This window comes from Gadus macrocephalus, chromosome 10, assembly GCF_031168955.1.
Source record: "Gadus macrocephalus chromosome 10, ASM3116895v1".
Taxonomy (NCBI): domain Eukaryota; kingdom Metazoa; phylum Chordata; class Actinopteri; order Gadiformes; family Gadidae; genus Gadus; species Gadus macrocephalus.
The window spans coordinates 1760610-1780693 of record NC_082391.1 but is presented as its reverse complement, the minus strand read 5'-3'; the positions used below and the strand labels follow the sequence as shown (position 1 = coordinate 1780693).

Below are 20084 nucleotides of genomic sequence, written 5' to 3'. Positions count from 1 at the left end.
ACACATTTAAAGAAAAAAAAAACGTTAAAAGTCTATTTCTCCACAGCACCGAGCCTGGCTTGTCCAGAAACGACTATGAACCCTTCTGCAGGTGGAGCACAGAGTGCCTCCTTCCTTCCCCTCCCTTATGTCCCCGCTCTTCTCACATGTTCTCCTTGTCAGCCCACTTATGTGTCACTAACTCAGAAGGTAGTGAAGAGTAGATTTCTGGATTCTGATTTTATTATTTTGACAACAAACAAAGCACTTTCTTTCTCAGTTAAATATACATCTTAAACACCGCCCACTTAGTAGGATACCATGTTCCAGTAGAGGCTTGGTTTTTTATGTTACAAAAATATATTTTAATACTGAATGTATTTAGTCATCTTTAACTTAATACATTATACTCATTACATGACATGAATGTTTTTTTTAAAAAAAGTCAAATTTATATTATCAAAATAAATATATACTTAATGTAAGAGTCATAGAAATCTAGTATTGTTGGTTGAAGGTTTACAGGCTTCTGGAATGTTCTGGATCATTGGTTTCCACCAGGGAACTAACCCTAACTAACCCTTACTACCACTTAGCCTAACTACCACTTACCCTAACTAACCCTAACTCTAACCCTAACTAACTCTTACGCTCTTCTGGAGTGTTCTGGATCAATTGTTCCCCACAGGGAACTAACCTCAATCCTTACTAAACCTAAGCAAACCTAACCCTAACCCTAACTAACCCTAACTCTAACGAACCGTAACCCTTACTAACCTTAACTCACCCTCTTCTGGAGTGGACCGTATGCTCTCACCAGGGAACTAACCCTAACAAACCGTTACCCTAACTCAGTGTTCTGGACCATTGGTTCCGACCAGGGCCGTGTGGATCGGTGTAGCAGGGCTGCTTTCATTTCCTTCCTCAATGGGCGTCAAACTTCAATGGACAGCTAGAAGACAAGAGACGATTAGCACGGAGCAAAGCCAGGAAGAGGCTCAGAACAGGAGAACAGCGTACCTCGCTGAGCAGCACCCAGGCATCCGAATCGGCGTTCACCATCAGACGCAGTGCAGAGACGGGCTGCAGCGCTTCGTCAACCAGGCCCTCTGCTACCCCAGCCTGAAAATCACCTGCTCTCTCGCACGCACACGCACGCACGCACGCACGCACAGACACACACACACACACACGCACGCACGCACGCACGCACGCACGCACGCACGCACGCACGCACGCACAGACACACACACACACACACACACAAATTACTTCAGCCGTCAATATTGAAAAGTCGTCGTTCCACTCACTGGATGATTGATCATCGTGTAGGGATTGTACGTTGGAATGAATAATGGGACTTTTTGGTACCATTTTGAGAGAGCTCTAGAGAGTTGTAGTTATTCAAATTCTAAGTAAACCTTAATGTAGTGTATCCTAGGCTTTCTTACAGGAGTAACACCATGGCATCACAACAACAATGCATCCCATGATGACTAATCATTTCTACGACTACAGAGGGCTATGGACTATATCAATTAATCTGCACCAAGTTGATAAGAAGACCATATTGCTAAAATATCCCTTTACATGTTGATACTGCCCTCTGCCTTCTCCTCACAACTTATATACAAATAGATCTATGTGCTCAATGAGGCTATTTGATTAGCTTTAAAGTTAAGATAAAACTGCAGACAACAAGCATTTGCATGTGTCCCTGTTCTTGTGATGTATTGTGCTTGTGTCCTCCTTGTTGCTAAGCTATAAAGAAGGCAATTGTGTGTTATCCAGAATCCCAATATAGACATTCAGTCATAAAGAGCTTAAAGGGGACATATTATACCCCCAGGTGTGAGTGTGATTAGCCTTACAAGCCGTTTCGAAAATCGGCCCCATATGACATCACTAGTGGGCGTGTCCACCTAGATCTGTGCTGGATAGATGAGCAACGTTTACTTCAGTCCACTGGGTAGGCTGGTAGACTGATCGATCCAGCACAGATCTAGGTGGACACGCGTGGTATAATATGTCTCCTTTAAGGGTCGAGGGGCTGTACAATTTGAATTGTAAATGTCAGCATCTGGCCATCGACAGTTATGTGGGGGAAACAGTAGCTCTTAAATATATAGATCAGTGATGATGGAGCCGCCACTGCTGAGTGTGTAGTCCTTCTTCCTCTTTATTTGACTTTATCTGAGATGTCTTATTTTTTAGGCTACGTAGCTCTCCGTGGCTCTCTTCATGACTGAGCAGAACACTGTCAGAATGGGCTGTGCGTGTGTGTGTGTGTGTGTGTGTGTGTGTGTGTGTGTGTGTGTGTGTGTGTGTGTGTGTGTGTGTGTGTGTGTGTGTGGTGGAGCTCCATTACCGATAACAATGAATCCATCTGATCCAATGTATTGAGGTGGGGAGCCAACAGACACTTCCGTGGACATTGACGCCTGCAGATTGCAAAATTAAAACCACCATTAAGACCACAATTAAAACCACCATCACTGTGATGTATTCTGAAGTACTAAGACACATTGTCATTTTTGTTTTCATCTTTTCTTAAATGCTTTCTGAAAAGTCCTAAACCCCATTTAGTATGACCCTTTACATTGTGTCATCAACATTCCTATCAGTACCAGCAAATTGTAAGTAATTTGTCATTTATATGTAATTTTTTGGTTCTCAAAATTCACCAGATTGATGCATTTAAATTAAATCAATTCAAAATTTTCTCCAAGGGGGCATGCCCCCCGAACCCTCTTGAGGATTGTAAGCCCCCCACCATAGTCTCAAAAAATCCATTGGGAATCACTGATTGGGAATATACATATATTGAAATGGATAACTTTCTTAGGACTGTTTGTGTTGCAACATTACAGCAGGTCACAGTTCTTGTCCTGTAGTAGGCGCTGTTGCCTTGGTTTTGGGGACATAAAGGGATGCCTTGATACACACGCAAGAAGAAAGGGCAGGATGTTGGAGTGCTAGAACTTTGTACTCAAAGTGAAGCTTGGACCTGTATTTATTAATAGCTATTTTCATGCAGTAAATGCTTTACTACCACATCCACAAGTTGAGGCATTTCAAATGGACCTTGTCCACCAACCCAATAAGAAGTTATATTAATCTCTAAGTAAAACTTTGTCGTATTTACTAAAGTCTACTACGGTAAAGAAAGTGAAGAAAGTTTCTAAAGATCTGAAACCATGCCCTGAGAATGATAACGTCCAAAGATGGGTGCTGTTTTCCAAATAAGTAGCCTAGCTAATTTTTAAGTAAATAATTACAATTATGAAATATCAATACGCTTTAAAAGTTTTCACTAATTTAAAGGTAAATATATATGGTTCATATAAATGGTCAAAAGAACTTGTCTGGGATGTAAAGCCGAGATTCATCGTCCATATATGGGCTCCACGCTTCATGACAGAACTTATCGACCCGGCAAAACGTCTGGGTCCTCTTACTGAATTACTGATCTCACCTAAGGAACATCGCAGAAATTTGATTTGTAGTGATTCTGAGATGGCACCCTTGAGTGGTTGTAGTATTCGAATGAAACAAATAGTTTTTTTGATAAAGTGCCTGGGTACTTTTTAAAAAACGTTGTACGACGTAGCTTAACAATGTCAATTTGTTTAAGGCCGCAGTTTACCATATCTGATCGTGTTTGCTTAAGAATGACAGACAAGGCACCTGGGCCGGAACCCTGGCAGAGAACTCAAGGCCTGTACAGACCAGCTGGAAGATGCTTCAGGACAGCTTCAACCCATCCCTGCTCGAGTTTGTAGTCCCCAAATGTTGCAAAAGGACCACCAATGTTCCTGTCCCCAAGAAAACCAACTCCCTCGATTTAAATGATTCCCGCCCGTAGCATTCACATCTGTCATCATGAAGTGCTTCGAACAAGCTGGACAAAAAACACATCCTCTCGTCCCTGCCAGCCCCCTGGACACATTTCAGCTCGCCTATTGCCTGACCGTTATGTGTAGGCCACAACATAACCATTCCTCTCCATAGCCCTCAGGGCTCTGTGCTCAGCCCCTTTCCTTTAAACCCTGTACACTAATCACTATACCAGCCCCTCCCACCCCACCACCTACCTCAAATACTCTGACGACACTGCCATCCTAGCTCTTCTGTCAGACAATAACTGTATCGGATTACCACAACAATGTCACACACTTCTCTAAATGGTGCACACCTAACCACCTGCATCAATTTATCCAAAGCTAAATAAATAACAATAGGCACTCCATCATCCCAGCCCCCCACTCTCTCGAAAGCGACACAGTAGAAACGGTTGACAGCTTTAAATACCTCGGACTCACAATAGACAATAAACTCTCTTTCAACCAGCACACATCGGACATTCAAAAAAGGAGCCATCAAAGACTGTATGCCATCCGTAATCTTAAAGGACTCTATGTTGCCCCCCATCTCCTCCTACTGCTGTACCGATGCATTGTCCAGCCCATCCTGCTCCACTGTTCCACCTGCTTCTTCTTCATGCTCACTTGTCAAAAACCGGGTCATACTCACACGTGTCACAAACATAGCTGCCAAATTAATCGGTCTCCCCACACCCACACTGTCAGAGCTTAACCTATTAAGGCCATTTCACGCATCGCATCCACAATAGCACAGGACAACACACACCCTCTCAACTGCCACTTCACCATCACGCCCTCTGGACGCAGGTACAGGTCCCTGTTGTGCAAGAGGGCACGCTATGGCAAAAGCCTGGTGCCTGCAGCCATAGCAGCCTTAAATAAAATGCCAAGATAACTCACCCCTGTTCCACACTATTCACATATTTTGTCTGCATTTTTTCTGCATTTTGTTTTTGTTGTGTATGCTGTCAATCTGATTCTGTCTGTCGGCGTGCGGCCCACAAATGTATTATGGAGTGAAAAAGAATTTCCCCCAGGGGACAATAAAGTAAAAGTCTAAAGTCTAGCATCGGTGCTACAAGACAATGTTCACTTGCACTGCGTTACGTGAACATAGGTTGCTTTGGATAAAATGATGTGTGCAGTTTCTTTTTGGATGCCAAATTTGTCCGAAAGAATAATGGCCTCATTCTGTTAGTTAAAAGGGAAACTTCCTCAAAAAGAAGAGACGTTCCTTTGTTTGGTTCAAAGTTGATGTGCCGGTCATATTTCAGGCACCATCCTATTTTTTTGTAGCATTTCCTTCTGTACCAGTTAACCGAGTGCTGCAGTACGGTGCATCGCTAGGGTGCAGTAGTTTGGTGGCAGCAGGTGTATAGAGGCAGCCTGACGCATACAAAGATGGATGAAGTAGTGTTATTTTATTGATTTGGTCTTAATTAGGCGCACTTGGTTATAATAAAAACTATATTTTCGTTTTTTGCATTTAAAAACTGCCCTGCGTTTTATAATGCATGTGACTTACAAATTTACAGTGGAGATCATTGTGCTTGCTGCATACATGCTTCAGTAAGGCATCAAACCCTTATGGGTCTTATGGGTGGCAATTCTATTCTACCATTCACCTTACAATGATTGATCAGTGGCATATCTTTCAATGGTTGAAGAAATGTAGTTTTGATCATGCCTCATAAATCATTGCATAACCAGAGCCTGGGTCGGGAACCAGTGAGTGCTGAGGGTGGAGTTATGCAGTGTTTCCTGTTTTGTTACGGAGATATTCTTCTGAAGAATGATAGACAAGGCTTGTTCCAGCCGCAATCACGCTGAAGAACAAGCTGTAGAAACTGCTAGATTTGCACAACATTAATTTTGTATGCGTTATTTATTTATTTGTTGATCAATTTATCAGGGTTTTATTATATTTTAATTATGTTGGTCAGAGTTAAGTGTCCAAATTTGGATTAGCACTGGAGCACTTTAATTGTTTTATCCACTGTATGTAACTGTCCCATTTGTGTTTGTGTGTATGTGTTGTCCTAACTGTGTGACGGAAGCCCACTTTTAAACTGCAACACAAGTTTACCTACGGGTACAAATAAAGTAACCTGAACCTGAACCTGAACCTGAATGTCCATTCCAGAAACATGTCTTCAGTGGCATCTGGGTTTGTCTAACTTGTGAGACAATGAATGCAGAATGCAGAATGCAGTCTGGTAGAACCAGAATATCCAGTCTCAACCGGGAAAGTAATGCTATAGAATTGTATGACAATGTTTAGATGTGAAGCACTTTGAGTCTGCCTTGTGTATGAAAAATGCTATATTAATAAAGTTGCCTGCCTCGCCTTACCTTGCCTTGCCTAGAAGCATGGGCTGGTCACGTCCTTAGCCTTGCTGTGTCATGCTCTGCGTACAGTTATTTTTTGTGCAAATGGCTAGCATCACTCCTACCAACACCTTGCCCTTTGAATTGAGGACGGTTCACATGACATCAGCACACAAACCAAAACACACTCTACAAGAGAGTGAAACGCACTCTATCTGCAGCAGCCAGCAGAGTGAAACACACTATACCTAACAGCCAGGAGAGTTAAAGCCAAGAGTTAGTTTTGGTGGGAGCTCACAAGTACGTTGTGACACACAAGTAACACTTTAGGCTGAAATGAAGACCAGCACTGTGTCAAGTGTCACACACACTCTCTCTCTCTCACACACACACACACACACACACACACACACACACACACACACACACACACACACACACACACACACACACACACACACACACACACACACACACACACACACACACACACAGGCCACTTACATTTCTTGGCAGCACTTCGACCGTGGTGTTGTAGAATTTGTCGAGATGAGACTCAAAACTGCCGCTTCGGAACAGGTATCTAGAATGTAAACACAAATGATGTTAAGGAATTACCAAAAATGTATTTCTGATATCCACCTGGTCGATATGTAATAGGTATACAATGAATGGTAGGGGTGATAATGTTATTGATAAAAAAGTGTGTAGATATCTGACTCAGCCAACTATGGCTGAGTAAAGCCTGGAGGGGTTTGGGGCATAATTCAAACTTGGACTCTCATGCACACACACTATCAAAATCTTCAAAGCCTTACCCTGACCAATCAGAATCAGTTAAGATAAGATAAGATAAGATAGTCCTTTATTAATCCCCCTTGGGAGAAATTCACAGGTGACCAGCAGTAGAGTGGGAAAAGAGAAGAGATAAGAGATATATAAGAGATAATATAAGAGAGATATGGATCCAGACAACGGTATATTTAGATGGAAAGTGGCCAGAAGGAGAAGTTTCACTTTAGTTCTCAGAAAAGTTCGCAGTATTTCAAAAGCTAAGTCATTCTGACATTTATGTACACATAAATATATAGAGCTATATCTATATATAGATAATAATATATAGAGATGATATATTTAAATATCTAGACATACTGTATGAACAATTTGTATACATATATATTGGGCGATATCATCAATGCACACTTAAAACAAGCAACTAAACACATCCTTTGTTCTGTGACCTTTAATATTAAAAAATATATATATTTGTGTTGGAATGTAAAAGTGTATCTCAAATGGTTAAGTGCGTTTGTGTGAGAGAGTACAGTAGTTTACTGTATGTTAGGCCTGCAGCAGGCCTGCATTTAGCCTGCATTAGGCCTGCATTTAGCCTGCATTTAGCCTGCATTAGGCCTGCATTTAGCCTGCATTATGCCTGCATTATGCCTGCATTAGGCCTGCATTATGCCTGCATTTAGCCTGCATTTAGCCTGCGTTATGCCTGCATTTAGCCTGCATTTAACCTGCATTAGGCCTGCAGCAGGCCTGCATTAGGCCAGCTCCCACTGACCGTTTGACGTGGGCGGGCTGGGCCAGGCGGATGGTGACGTGGTCCCCCCGGACGGGCGTGAGCCCCCAGAAGAAGCCCTGTCCCAGGTAGAGGCCCCCCAGGGTGTGCGTCTTGTAGTGGGCCAGGCTGGTGGACACTTGGGCCAGGGGGTTACTGTGGGCCCTGAACACCTGCTTACTGAAGTCCTTATCCTGCTCCCAGAGAGAAGAGATTAGGGGGGGGGGGGGGGGGGTCGTGTTAGACACACACCAGTGTTCGCTCACTGTTGCATTAGCCCTCCATCAGGTCTGCATTTTGCCTGCATTTTGCCAGCAGCAGGCCTGCATTTAGCCTGCATTTAGCCTACATTAGGCAAGCAGCAGGCCTGCATTTAGCCTGCATTAGGCTCTGCATTAGGGGGGGGGGGGGTCGTTGAGCAATACCTTGTTGTTCGACTTTAAAAGGAGAAGTAGGCGAGCCTACCTTGAGACTCTGGACCTTTCCAGACAGAGAAGAGTGCAGGCCCACGTGTTGAAAGAGAGAGGGCTTGTGTCGGCGTTTGATTAAGGATTTCTGTGCGTTGCAGTGTTTCTGAATGAGGGAACATATCAACATGGATATTGGTTTGTTTGAATAATTACAGTTCATATTATTCATTGTTCATTCATTTAGAAGACACAAGTGATGTATTTGTTCACAATGTGTACCTAAGGAGCAGGTAGTGTTAGGCATTATGACAACTCTTCAGATAGACAACGGACATCAAGGTTCCTAACACTAAATATATTTATACATAAAATTTAAATGGTGTGTTGTGTTCACAGACCAAATGGCCGGTTAACCAAACTTTGTTGGTTAAATAAACTCTGTTCTTTTCAAGGTGAACCAGTTCCAAGCAAGACTTTTTGAGATTGTGAGTGAATTAAAAAAAACATTTTGAAAACCCATTCAAAGAATAAAATGTAGAATTTGTGAACATCTAAGAAGATCTGAACAAGACTCCCACAGCATAGTTATTGTATATGTCATAGTTGGATCCTCTCAATGCAACTTATATGTGGGACTTCATACTATTTGAAAACCTGTGTCTATATCTCATGTATGTCACGACAGGAGTTGTTATGCCAACATGCTCACCTCATCTCGCTCCGGATTACAGACCTTTACCCACAGGATGTGGTCTAGCAGCCAATCAATGGGCTTGTCTTTGTGGAACATCAGAAAGAACTCAACTATCATCGTGAGGTCTTGGGTGTGGAACATCTTGCCTTGAACATTTTCACAAAACATTAAAACACACGCGCGCGCGCACACACACACACACACACACACACACACACACACACACACACACACACACACACACACACACACACACACACACACACACACACACACACACACGCACACACACACCCCTACCTATGAAACCAAGCTGTGAGAACTCCAGGAAAAGCCATGGGTCTGCCTCTTGCTGCAGGGCATATCTCTGCATCATGCCATAGTAGTCGGTCGTCGCGACAATGTCATCTTCAAGCTGAAACAGAAACGCAGCCGTGAAGAAGTCAGACCTACGCTGCAGACATGGAAATGTACCACAGTTCTTAAAGCAGTGTAGCGATGCTTGCGGTACTCTGACGTGTAACATGTGTCTTGAAAATAATCCAGGATATGATTATGCTGCTGCTGCTGCAGTTGATAAGGAGATTGAGGTATATTTTTCATTAACCACTCAGCTCGCAATGATGTGCCAGCTCAAGCATGTGTGTGTGTGGGTTTGTGGGTGTGAGTGTGTGTGTATTTGCATAATACCTGAACATAGTATTTTCCTTTATCCTGAGCATAAAGCATGAGGTAGCTGAAGTCCAAAGTCTGCTTGGTTCTCCATCTACAAACAGACAAGTGTTGACATTTACAAGTGTTGACACTTTCCTTATGCATAGTAGGTTAGTTAGAAGCAGTGTTCGAGTTACTACCTAAATTATGGCACTCCCATAATAAAACACTGGTTACCAAACTGTGCACTGTATTTTGCTGTTTGTTGCCTATGCCCACCACCAATATGCCATCACGTTATGCAGCTGTCATCTTTAAAGTATTTTGGGTCTATTTCTAGGCATGGAAACGACAAGCGCACTAATTCCTTCTTTTACACCCTTCTAATCAGTTTGAACATTTACAGTGCGATGGCCACATTTTCCAAACTTTTAGCAAGTGGACATTTGGCCAATGTCCATTTGACACATTGCTGGTCTTCCCATCTGCTGCCCGACCAGCAATCGTGTTTGTCGTACTTGACTCTTTCCTTGGAGTCCCCGAGGGTTTCGTGCAGCGTGGTGAAGTCTGGGTAGAAGGACTGAGAGGGGGACACCACCTCCAGCAGCCCTGCGCTGGCCTCCGCGGGGAAACTGGGAGAAGGAAACAAAGAAAGTGGGAGAAGATCCCCGGTCCTCTATTACAGAGACAGCACCTCAGGCCACAGTGTCAGTTACTTCGAAAATACAAACTTACAAACAAAACTCAAACAAAAACACAACCCAAACCCCCACTGCCACCACCAACAGCACCATGGCCAGTCATGCCCCATTTCAACAGTAGATAAGAACAGATATATAGAATAGACTAGAAGAGGTGAACCTCTTTGTTTCATTTGTTAATAACATCATGCATAATTTCGCAAATGGATTTAGCAAATGGAAACCTCTGTAACTTCTGTGTGCAGTAAGCAGAGAATGTTGGTCAGGTGTATGTTCCCACGTCTGTTTCAGTCTTACGTCTCTGCAGGAGGACTAACCAATTTGCCACACTAATTAGCATTGCCTCCATGTAAAGATGGTGCTGGAATGCATCTTCTTGCAGCCACAATAGTAAGCTAGTTAAACCTGTGCTGAAAGTAGTTCCTGTTTTCGATATATACTTTGTAAACATGCAAATGTTTGACAAATTGCAATTGGCTTCCAAATGTATCTCAGGCTGTATAAATGTGAGTTTTTTTCCACAATCTGCTGTGTGTGAAATAGATGAAAAGCTGTTCGTCACATATCGCAGTAATACTCTGAGCCCGCAACAGGCTGGGAGACGAACCAGGATCCCTTCCCACCTCTTGATGAGGAGGTCCGCCACAGTCTGCACGTACTCCAGATCGGTCTGGGGCAAACAGGGAGGAGGGGGATTTTCAGGAGGGCAGATGCAACTGTGGTCATAAACATTTGTATTTTATCGATGCAAATATATTTTTGTGCGTGTGCGTGTGTGCGTGTGCGTGTGTGTGCGTGCGTGCGTGTGCAAGTTTTACTTCTGCAACAAAGATGATGATGAGGAGGTCTGCGCACTGTGAGGGCGTTAGGCTGAAGAGTAGAGAGCTCAGAGTGTTGATCAGGTAGCTTTGCTTCTCCCGCCTCACTGTTGGCACACCTAGCACCAAGGAAACTGGCACACACACCCACACACATATATACATATGATGTACACACACATACGTACAAGCACATGGCTAGGGGAACTACGGAGCAAGATGTCCTTGTTTTACTGCCTCATAGACATCAGCTATGAATGAAGTGTAGGATACCAGGTCACAGATACAAGGAAGTAATACCAGGTAACAGATACTATGAAGTGTACCAGGTAAAATATAACATCAAATGTAATATGTTTACGGATAATGTGCAATGGAGACGTGAAATGCTTCACACTGTAGCATCGAAGTGGCATGATAATAAAATAGTATATTACAGAGTATAAGGAAAGAGTATACAAGTGTACTAAATCGTATACTATTGTACTATACTGTTTCACAACTTAAGTGCGGAACAACATACAATGAGGAAAATAGTAACACAAATTATGATTTCCTAGGTGCATTTAAGATTGCCCAACAAAAATTCCTTGGAGCTCAGACAGCAAGTTAAGGTTAGTTTGAGGTACGGTTTGAGTTACAGGTTGTTTGAGTTACTGGTTGTTTGTCGGCGTTTGAATTGCCTGGACAGATTTGTGATCGGATCCCTTGTTCCCCCTAATCATTCATAGGGGTGATATCATGCTTTTTTGACTTTTCAAAGAATAATAAGGGGTATTATTAAGATACAGGAATGTAACCCTATTCTAGTAGTACGCCCAAACGCAATCATTTACCCTAAAAAAAGCATGATATGGGATCTTTACTGGTCAAAGGCTGTTGACAAAAATGGAGGAATGTTGAATGGTTGGATTGTGGCTACACTAAGCTGATCCCGATCAGAAAGTGGCCTGGACCGCCTAAACACGTCCTGGGGCCATCCTAAAGTCCTATTCACGAGGGTCCACACTTGACGAGAAATGCATCCTGCTGTGATCTTGCCGCAGAGGTCGCGTTGAAGGGACAAGCGTAACGGAGGCCGGAGAGAGCGGAAGGGGAAAGCGTAGTAAGAGTGTTTGTGTGTGATCTTATGAATTAGCTCCCTTACCCCCACGCCGCCCCTGTCCCAGGACGATGTTGGGGGTCAGGCCGTCCACGTGCTCCTTTAGGTGAGGCAGGAAGCTGAAGATGTTGGGCAGGGGAAGAGTATGGGGCAGATCTGAAGAGGCCAGCTCCTGTCTTGGATGGCCTAAGCAGAGATCACCAAAAGAAGAAGACGAGAAAAGTGTGTTGTTTGTATTTGTTGCAGTGAAATAAAGATAGAAATGGTGTTATGTTGGCATGTTGGTGGCTCTCTTTCCAATGTTGCTTCTCTGTGTCTGCAATTCGTATACTGCCAAGCAAATACTTACTTTTGCATCTTGCCGGAATCCCTTGCTAAAGATATGATCAGTCGTTTTCCTGGTCTTTCCTTGTTAAAGAATTTGAAGAACTTTAACATAGTAGTATAAAAGCTGAGCTGGTCTGCTGAACACCCGCTTTTCAAGTTTCGGCGCATTGTTTTAATACTCTTTTTCAGTCATGATTATGCTACAATTTTAGCTTCAGGCGAAACAAAGCAGGAACTGTAGAATATGTAAATGGTAGGCTACACCAACTATCCACATTTTCTCTTGTGGTGTTGTTGAGTGCAAGGTAATAAAGTCTTGTCTGTAGGTAGGGATATGTGACACCTAATACACCCTATCAGAAATTGGAGAGTTGGAGAAAAGGGTGATTTCATAACAAATATCTCGTTAAGTTAACGCTTTACAAAATGGTTAAAATAACTTGGAGGTTACTTTTTGCCAAGTGCAATTTGCCGTTGAGCAATTGCCGTTTACTTTTTTTACAATAACCATGGCTCTATAGACCTGGCAGTATGTTTCATACCAAAGCAAAGCCTGAAATGATCATGGTCTCACTTTCGTTATAACTGGTAGGATATAAGAACGACTAAGGGCAAAACAACCATGCTATGAAATTGAGTTTCTTTCCTACAAACCGATAATGGGTCTATCAAAGGTCTTTAGCACCAGTAACAGCTTGTGGACACTGACCTGGGGCAGTGCTGGGCACCTTGGTGGTTGAGAAGTTAGCCAGGCGTTCCAGAGCCCTTTGCAGCTCGAGGTTGACCCGCACTCCCGCTGCTTCAGCCTTCAGCAGACGTTTGTAAAGACTCTGTATTTCCTCATATGAATCTACAGGATATTTAATATAAGAGATTGTGAGGAAAAAAAAAGAGAGATGTTAAAGAACAATACCGGTCTGGTGATGGAGCCATCATCACCTACTTTTCTGCAGAGCAGCGAGTTGTCACTTGTAGCGTTTTGGGTCGGAGCGCTTCCTTCAGCCCCCTCTGCGGCAAAGTGTTACCAACGAAGTAACAGGTCGGATGGAATTAATGTAGGAACCAGGGGGCTACGGGTTTGAGCCAAGGAAACCCAGATGCTATTGGTATCATTTTACATTTGTTGCCAGGGCACATGCGCGTTAAATGCTGGTACAGCAAAACAAAGTTATTTTGTCAAATTATATTTTAGCATGCCTCTGGCGGAGCCATAGGGACTGTTAGGGTCATGGTTAGGAGCTAGGGGTCAGGGGCCATTAAGGCCCAGTCCTGATCACAGCGACCCTACCTTCCTGTTTTCTCACTATAAAAATGCATACAAATGAGTCTTTAGCAGTTAGGGGTTAGACGTGAGGGTTTGGGGTTAAGGGTTAATCCGGTTAGGGTTAGGGTTAGGGTTAGAGCTCAAACTAGGGTTAAAGCTAAAACAGTAACACTGCCAGGCATAGGTGCTAACAGCAATGACCTTATGCAACACTGAGTAATATGCAAATCAAATAGCCGTTTGGTGTGTCAGTATGGTAATACGTCGAAGAATGAGGTGCGCCTGAGCACAATGGACTGTGAGGGCGGGATGCATTCCTACCATTCTTAAATGTTTAGTTGAATAACTACAACTCATACGGTTAGATAGGCTCATCGCTCAATTATACAAAGCACACACTAAGTTCTGTTTAGTTCAGAAAAACCTGCTGTGAAGAACTCTAGATTCCCAACGCAGTGCACATGAACGGTCGCTGTCGGGAACACGCGTTAGCGTGAGCGTCATCACTGGCGAGCCGTCTCGTTATCTTCATGTTTTCATAAAGACTTTACCCCAAAAAACAAAAGACGCAGTTTATTATAGCTTTAAATAGCTACCTGACTGCTGTGCTGCTTATCCCCAAACATCTTAAGTTCCAGTCAAGTTATTTCAGAGTAAAATGAATACAAGTGAGACAGACCGTCATATATATATATATATATATATATATATATATATATATATATATATATATATATATATATATATATATATTGATTGATTGATTGATTGATTGATTGATTGATTGATTGATTGATTGATTGATTGATTGATTGATTGATTGATTGATTGATTGATTGATTGATTGATTGATTGATTGATTGATTGATTGATTGATTGATTGATTGATTGATTGATTGATTGATTGATTGATTGATTGATTGATTGATTGATTGATTGATTGATTGATAGATAGATAGATAGATAGATAGATAGATAGATAGATAGATAGATAGATAGATAGATAGATAGATAGATAGATAGATAGATAGATAGATAGATAGATAGATAAGGAAATTTGTCTTTGGTAGATTATTTCTCTGTGGTAACAATGCTTTTTGGCAAAAAATCTAATGCCGTTGGAAAGCCTGTATAGTTCTCTTTCAAATGCTGCCCCATTTGAAGGAACATGCCCTTGTGGGATGAGCAGCAGAGCTGAGTATGTGGGTCAAAGTGTGGAGAAGATGCGGAGAACGCTATGCTGATTGGCTGCTGCACCGATAGAATAACATCTTCTGGTGGAGGCAGTGTGATGGCGTGGGGTGGCATCTCCCTCACTGGAAAAACGAGGGCTTGTCAGCGATTACCTGTCTGTTTGGGGATCGAATTAATCCAAGTAAATGAGAATAAAATTCCAAGAGGGAGAAGGAACACAAGCTGAACAGGGCGAAACTTCATCTCCTCTCCAGCAAACTTCTGGTGATCTCCGTTTAGACGTAATCCGCAACTCAGGCTATAATCTCCAAACAGGTAGCCTTATCAACATGAAAACTCGCCTCCCAATTACCAGACATGGGGGACTCGAGTCACATGACTTGACTCGGGTCTGTCAGACTCGAGTCGCAAATTTGAGGACTTGAGACTTGCTTGACTAACACTGATAAAAGACTCGACTTGACTTTGACTTGGTCTTCATGACTTGAGACTTGACTTAGACTTGAGACAGATGACTCGAAATGACTTTTCTAAAGTTAGATTATAGGTTGGATATGTGATTTGCGATACGCCAGCAGATTTTGAAAAGACGCAACTCAAATGGTCCTACCCCCTCTCCTTCAACGCTGACTCTGACTCCACCCATTCCAAGTACATGGACGCATGCATGGACGCGCAATCACACAAGAGCGCGAACACAGATGCGCGAGAGTGGGCCAGGGCAAGCTAGCTAGTAGGTTGGAGTTTAGGGTTGTATTCTAGCGCTAGGTCCAAATGTGGGTTAGCTAGTAAACTAGCTCCAGTAACTACACAAAAAGTAAGGAAATTTGTCTTTGGTAGATTATTTCTCTGTGGTAACAATGCTTTTTGGCAATAAATCTAATGCCGTTGGAAAGCCTGTATAGTTCTCTTTCAAATGCTGCCCCATTTGAAGGAACATGCCCTTGTGGGATGAGCAGCAGAGCTGAGTGTGTGGGTTGCGCCCATGAAAAATTTGCCAAATCTTCTCTGCCAATGCCAAACAGCTTATTCTGCCATTGCCTCGCTTGGTGTTTGGTGGATAGGATGATTGAAGTTTGAAGAAACAAGACATATTGGCAATTTAACAATTTAATCATTTCACAAACAGGAGCCTCAGTAGCGTGTGGAAGAACCATACACAGCCACAACAGCCTGGCACCTCCTTCTCATGCTGGTCACCAGCCTGGTCACACACTGCTGTGGGATGGCATCCCATTCTTCAACCAGCATTTGTCCCAAGTCAGCCAACGTGGTTGTGTTGGTCACTCTGGCACGAACAGCACGCCCAAGCTGATCCCACAGGTTTTCAACGGGGTTGAGGTCAGGACTGCTAGCAGGCCATCCTCTCCACTCCCACATTCTGGAGGTAGTCTCTGATAAACCCCGCCCTGTGGGGGCGAGCGTTGTCATCTTGGAGGATAGAGTTCGGTCCCAGACTGTGGAGATATGGGATTGCCACTGGAAGCAGAATCTCATCTCTATGTCTCTCTGCATTGAGATTGCCGCCAATGCTGACAAGCCCTCGTTTTTCCAGTGAGGGAGATGCCGCCCCACGCCATCACACTGCCTCCACCAGAAGATGTAATTCTATCGGTGCAGCAATCAGCATAGCGTTCTCCGCATCTTCTCCACACTTTGACCCTACGATCCAACTGCCGTAGGCAGAATCTGGAGTCATCACTGAACATAGCGTTCCTCCACATGTTCAGGTTCCAGTGCTCGTGTTGCCGACACCAGCGCAAACGGGCCTGACGGTGAAGGGCAGTCATGGCAGGACTCCTGGCAGCCCTATGAGACCGGAGATTGGCTGCGTGTAGTCTGTTCCGGATTGTCTGGGCAGAGAGCCGTCGGCCATATCGTCCTGCAAACCTTGACTGCAAATCTGTAGAAGACAGCCTACGGCACCTAAGTGCTGACAGGGTGATGAAACGGTCTTCTTGGGGTGTCGTCTTCTTGGGATGCCCACTTCACAGCCTGTCTTTGACATCCCCCGTTATATGGAACTGGGCCTTTAGTTTGGAGAGGGTACCAGGGCTCACTCCAAATAATGCCGCAACTTGGTTTTGCAGAACACCAGCTTGAAGTTGCCCAATCAGGTGCCAATCCGGCACCAAATCAAGTGTCAATGGCAACTGCAAAATAACCTGTTTGGCAATGGCAGAAAAGATTTGGCAGATTTTTCATGGGCGCAACCCACATACTGCTGCTCATGCATGCTCCTTACAAACGGGGCAGCATTTGATGGGAACTAAACAGGCTTTCCAACAGTATAAGATTTATTGCCAAAAAGCATTGTTACCACAGAGAAATAATCTATTTCCTTTTGTGTTTAATATATATATATATATATATATAGTGTGTGTGTGTGTGTGTGTGTGTGTGTGTGTGTGTGTGTGTGTGTGTGTGTGTGTGTGTGTGTGTGTGTGTGTGTGTGTGTGTGTGTGTGTGTGTGTGTATAGGCTAAATATATGGATCTGATTAGGGATAGTATAGGTTAATTCAATTGAGGTGGCAACATTCTGGCTATGTTTTTAAACTGTTCAGAAGGTCTATCTAGAAGGACTAGGCTACTTTATTTTGATATGTCCATGGAATCCCCATGTTTCTTTCTAAATAACTAACTACAATTAATGACTAGAATCATTTCATCACTTCTAGAATTCTGAATTGAATTAATGCATTCCATAGTTACAAGTAAATGTACCAATATATATACTTCTTTTTTTTAACAAATTATATTCGGGGCTACTTCAATAATATCCGGGGCTTTAGCCCCTAATAAAACAGCCTACTGACGCCACTGTTTACCAGTACACAACGTTTAAAACAGAGCAAAGTCATGCCAACAGAGGTTACAACGTCAATCAATAAAAGTAGGCTTATGTGATATGATGGTTGATTATTTTATGTTGAGTAAAACGTTCATGTTCCGCCAGGTTCACGCGCGTCACTAGTAAACCATACGTCACCAACTGGGCAAAATTTGGCCCAAAAAAAAAAAATTGCCAAAAAATAAATGTTTTCCCATAATTTCCATCGACGTGAACGCACCAAAGTTCTGATCTGAAGTGGTGTGTGCTTGCGTGCTGCATGCTTGCCTCGGCACGTTGCCATAGCGATCGATCTGAGTGACGTACTTGTGGAAGGAGTGTTCAGGTGTTGGAGCGCGCAAGCAGGTAACACAGAAAGACATTAACAGGCTGTAACAGGGTTCATTATAGAAGACATGCATCCCCTGTCGACTATTGAATTGCCCAGATTTAGAAAAATACAAAAATAGCCGCGACTCGCAAGCCAACATCCGACAGAAAAACATTTTCCCACTTGCTAAAATGACAAACTTTCTATTTTACTAATTTCTTTGCATATGTTTTCTTTTACTTAACTATTATCTTATTTTATTTTATGACAATGTTTATATGTGAAGCACTTTGAGTCTTGTGTATGAAAAGTGCTATAAAGTTGCCTTGTAATAAGTAATTTTCGAGTCCCTGTATCATGCGTCCACCACCGCGGATATTTGGACGCCAACAGGGATGACGGTGCAGTGGATAGATGGCATTAGTTTGAAACGTGAGGCTCTTGCCTGCAAGAGGGTGAGAGGAAGACACGATGTCATAGCTTGCTAAATAGATCTGGTTCATACAGCATGTGTCACCGCCGCTTGAGTACATTTCTGTTTTAATTTTATGGGATAAAGTTACCTTTATTTTTATATTTTTCATTGACCACTTAATTTTTGTTCTCATGTTTCCAAAAGCCTGTTTCTGTTGTTTATGGATCTTACGTGAGGCATATTTCTTTGTGCAGATAGGGATATTGTTCTTTCATATGGTTTTATATGCCATTTTGTATACATTTATGCAATAAACACTAAGTGATGATAGGGCTATGATGTTTGTCCATTTATCTACAGTAAATTAAGAAACGGGAAAGTAATAAGTAGTGAAGTTACTCTTCAAATGCAGTAACCAGTAAAGTAATTTCATTAGAATTTACAGAGGCAACTATAAGTAACCTATTACTTTTTTTGAGTAACTAACCCAACACTTATGACTGTATTCTGGTCTGTGTTGAACGGGTTTACCGATTACCTGTCTGTTTGGGGATCGAATTAATCCAAGTAAATGAGAATAAAAATCCAAGAGGGAGAAGGAACACAAGCTGAACAGGGCGAAACTTCATCTCATCTCCAGCAAACTTCTGGTGATCTCCGTTTAGACGTAATCCGCAACTCAGGCTATAATCTCCAAACAGGTAGCCTTATCAACATGGAAACTCGCCTCCCAAAGCAATTACTATAGCTGGTTGGTGTATTCTCCGCCCAGAGCTGTCAGACGTAAAGACCGCAGTGTTGATTCTGCTGGACGTCCTACGACGCCCACTACAGGGCAGTCGAGGACGTGCAGCAATAAGGTGAATTTATAGGAGCGTGTATTACAATTTTTTATTTATTTATTATTAAGGTGAATTTATAGGAGCGTGTATTAAATTTTTTTATTTTTTTATTATTAAGGTGAATTTATAGGAGCGTGTATTAATTATTTTTTACAATGTTCACAATGGCCAACCTTTGTTTATACAAATAATGAAAACAAACAAGACAACATCTATTAATAATTAATGACAACGTTTCAAACATCATAAGATGTAGGCCTACATACATCATTAAAAAATGACTAAGGCCATTAACAATAATGGGTCACGTAACAAAAAAAGTATAAAGTTACCGTATTATTGAACTTGACATGAATAATCATCTTCATGTCATGTCTATAGAATTAATTAACTTACATCAGCATGTGACATTAAAAGAGGTGAAAGTGGTAAATTAGCCTTATAAGTATGAGTTTAAATATTGTCATGAGCAGCAGAACATTTCTTCATCGGTGGAGATGTGAGGTTGGGTAGCTTTCCTGAGGTTTGGTTAAAATAGGAAATAAAAACGTTGATTCATTCGGTATTCATTCAAGGCATTGGACACAATCCAGGCAACATAATGGAAGCAACATACCAACGCTGATATCCATCCTGCTTGTTACCAGCCTAACTGGTTCTGTCACCAAGACAAGAAACAGTATTAAGTTCTCTCAGCAGAACACATACCATAACCACCCATAACCATTTACCAAAAGGTCTAC

General features: G+C 42.5%; 1 protein-coding gene across 3 annotated transcripts; it reads right to left on the bottom strand.

The window, feature by feature from the left end:
• Positions 1-204: 204 nt before the first annotated feature.
• zgc:154054 (Alpha-1,3-mannosyl-glycoprotein 4-beta-N-acetylglucosaminyltransferase B-like) lies at positions 205-19306 on the bottom strand. Of its 3 annotated transcripts, XM_060063891.1 has the most exons (15): positions 15075-15290; positions 13174-13314; positions 12183-12323; positions 11036-11169; positions 10841-10887; positions 10035-10148; positions 9553-9628; positions 9163-9277; positions 8878-9008; positions 8224-8331; positions 7762-7952; positions 6696-6774; positions 2348-2420; positions 1000-1112; positions 205-931 (listed from the first exon to the last, which is right to left on the bottom strand). In XM_060063891.1, the coding sequence occupies exons 1-15, from the start codon at positions 15163-15165 to the stop codon at positions 914-916; spliced, it is 1572 nt and encodes a 523-aa protein (XP_059919874.1). In that variant the 5' UTR covers positions 15166-15290; the 3' UTR covers positions 205-913. The 3 variants fall into 3 exon arrangements, with proteins under 3 accessions (XP_059919874.1, XP_059919873.1, XP_059919872.1); XM_060063890.1 differs by lacking the exon at positions 15075-15290 and adding an exon at positions 19038-19306 and having other exon boundaries at positions 205-1112; XM_060063889.1 differs by having other exon boundaries at positions 205-1112; positions 15075-15291.
• Between the last annotated feature and the right edge of the window lie 778 nt (positions 19307-20084).

Coding starts and splice junctions, on each gene's coding strand:
- zgc:154054 (XM_060063890.1), bottom strand. CDS start 19,128: ATGAAGTTTCGCCCTGTTCAGCTTGTGTTCCTTCTCCCTCTTGGATTT. Junction 9,629..10,034: donor GACTCCAAGGAAAGAGTCAA/GTACGACAAACA, acceptor GTCTGTTTGTAG/ATGGAGAACCAAGCAGACTT. Junction 7,953..8,223: donor GAAAGGTCCAGAGTCTCAAG/GTAGGCTCGCCT, acceptor CTCTGGGAGCAG/GATAAGGACTTCAGTAAGCA.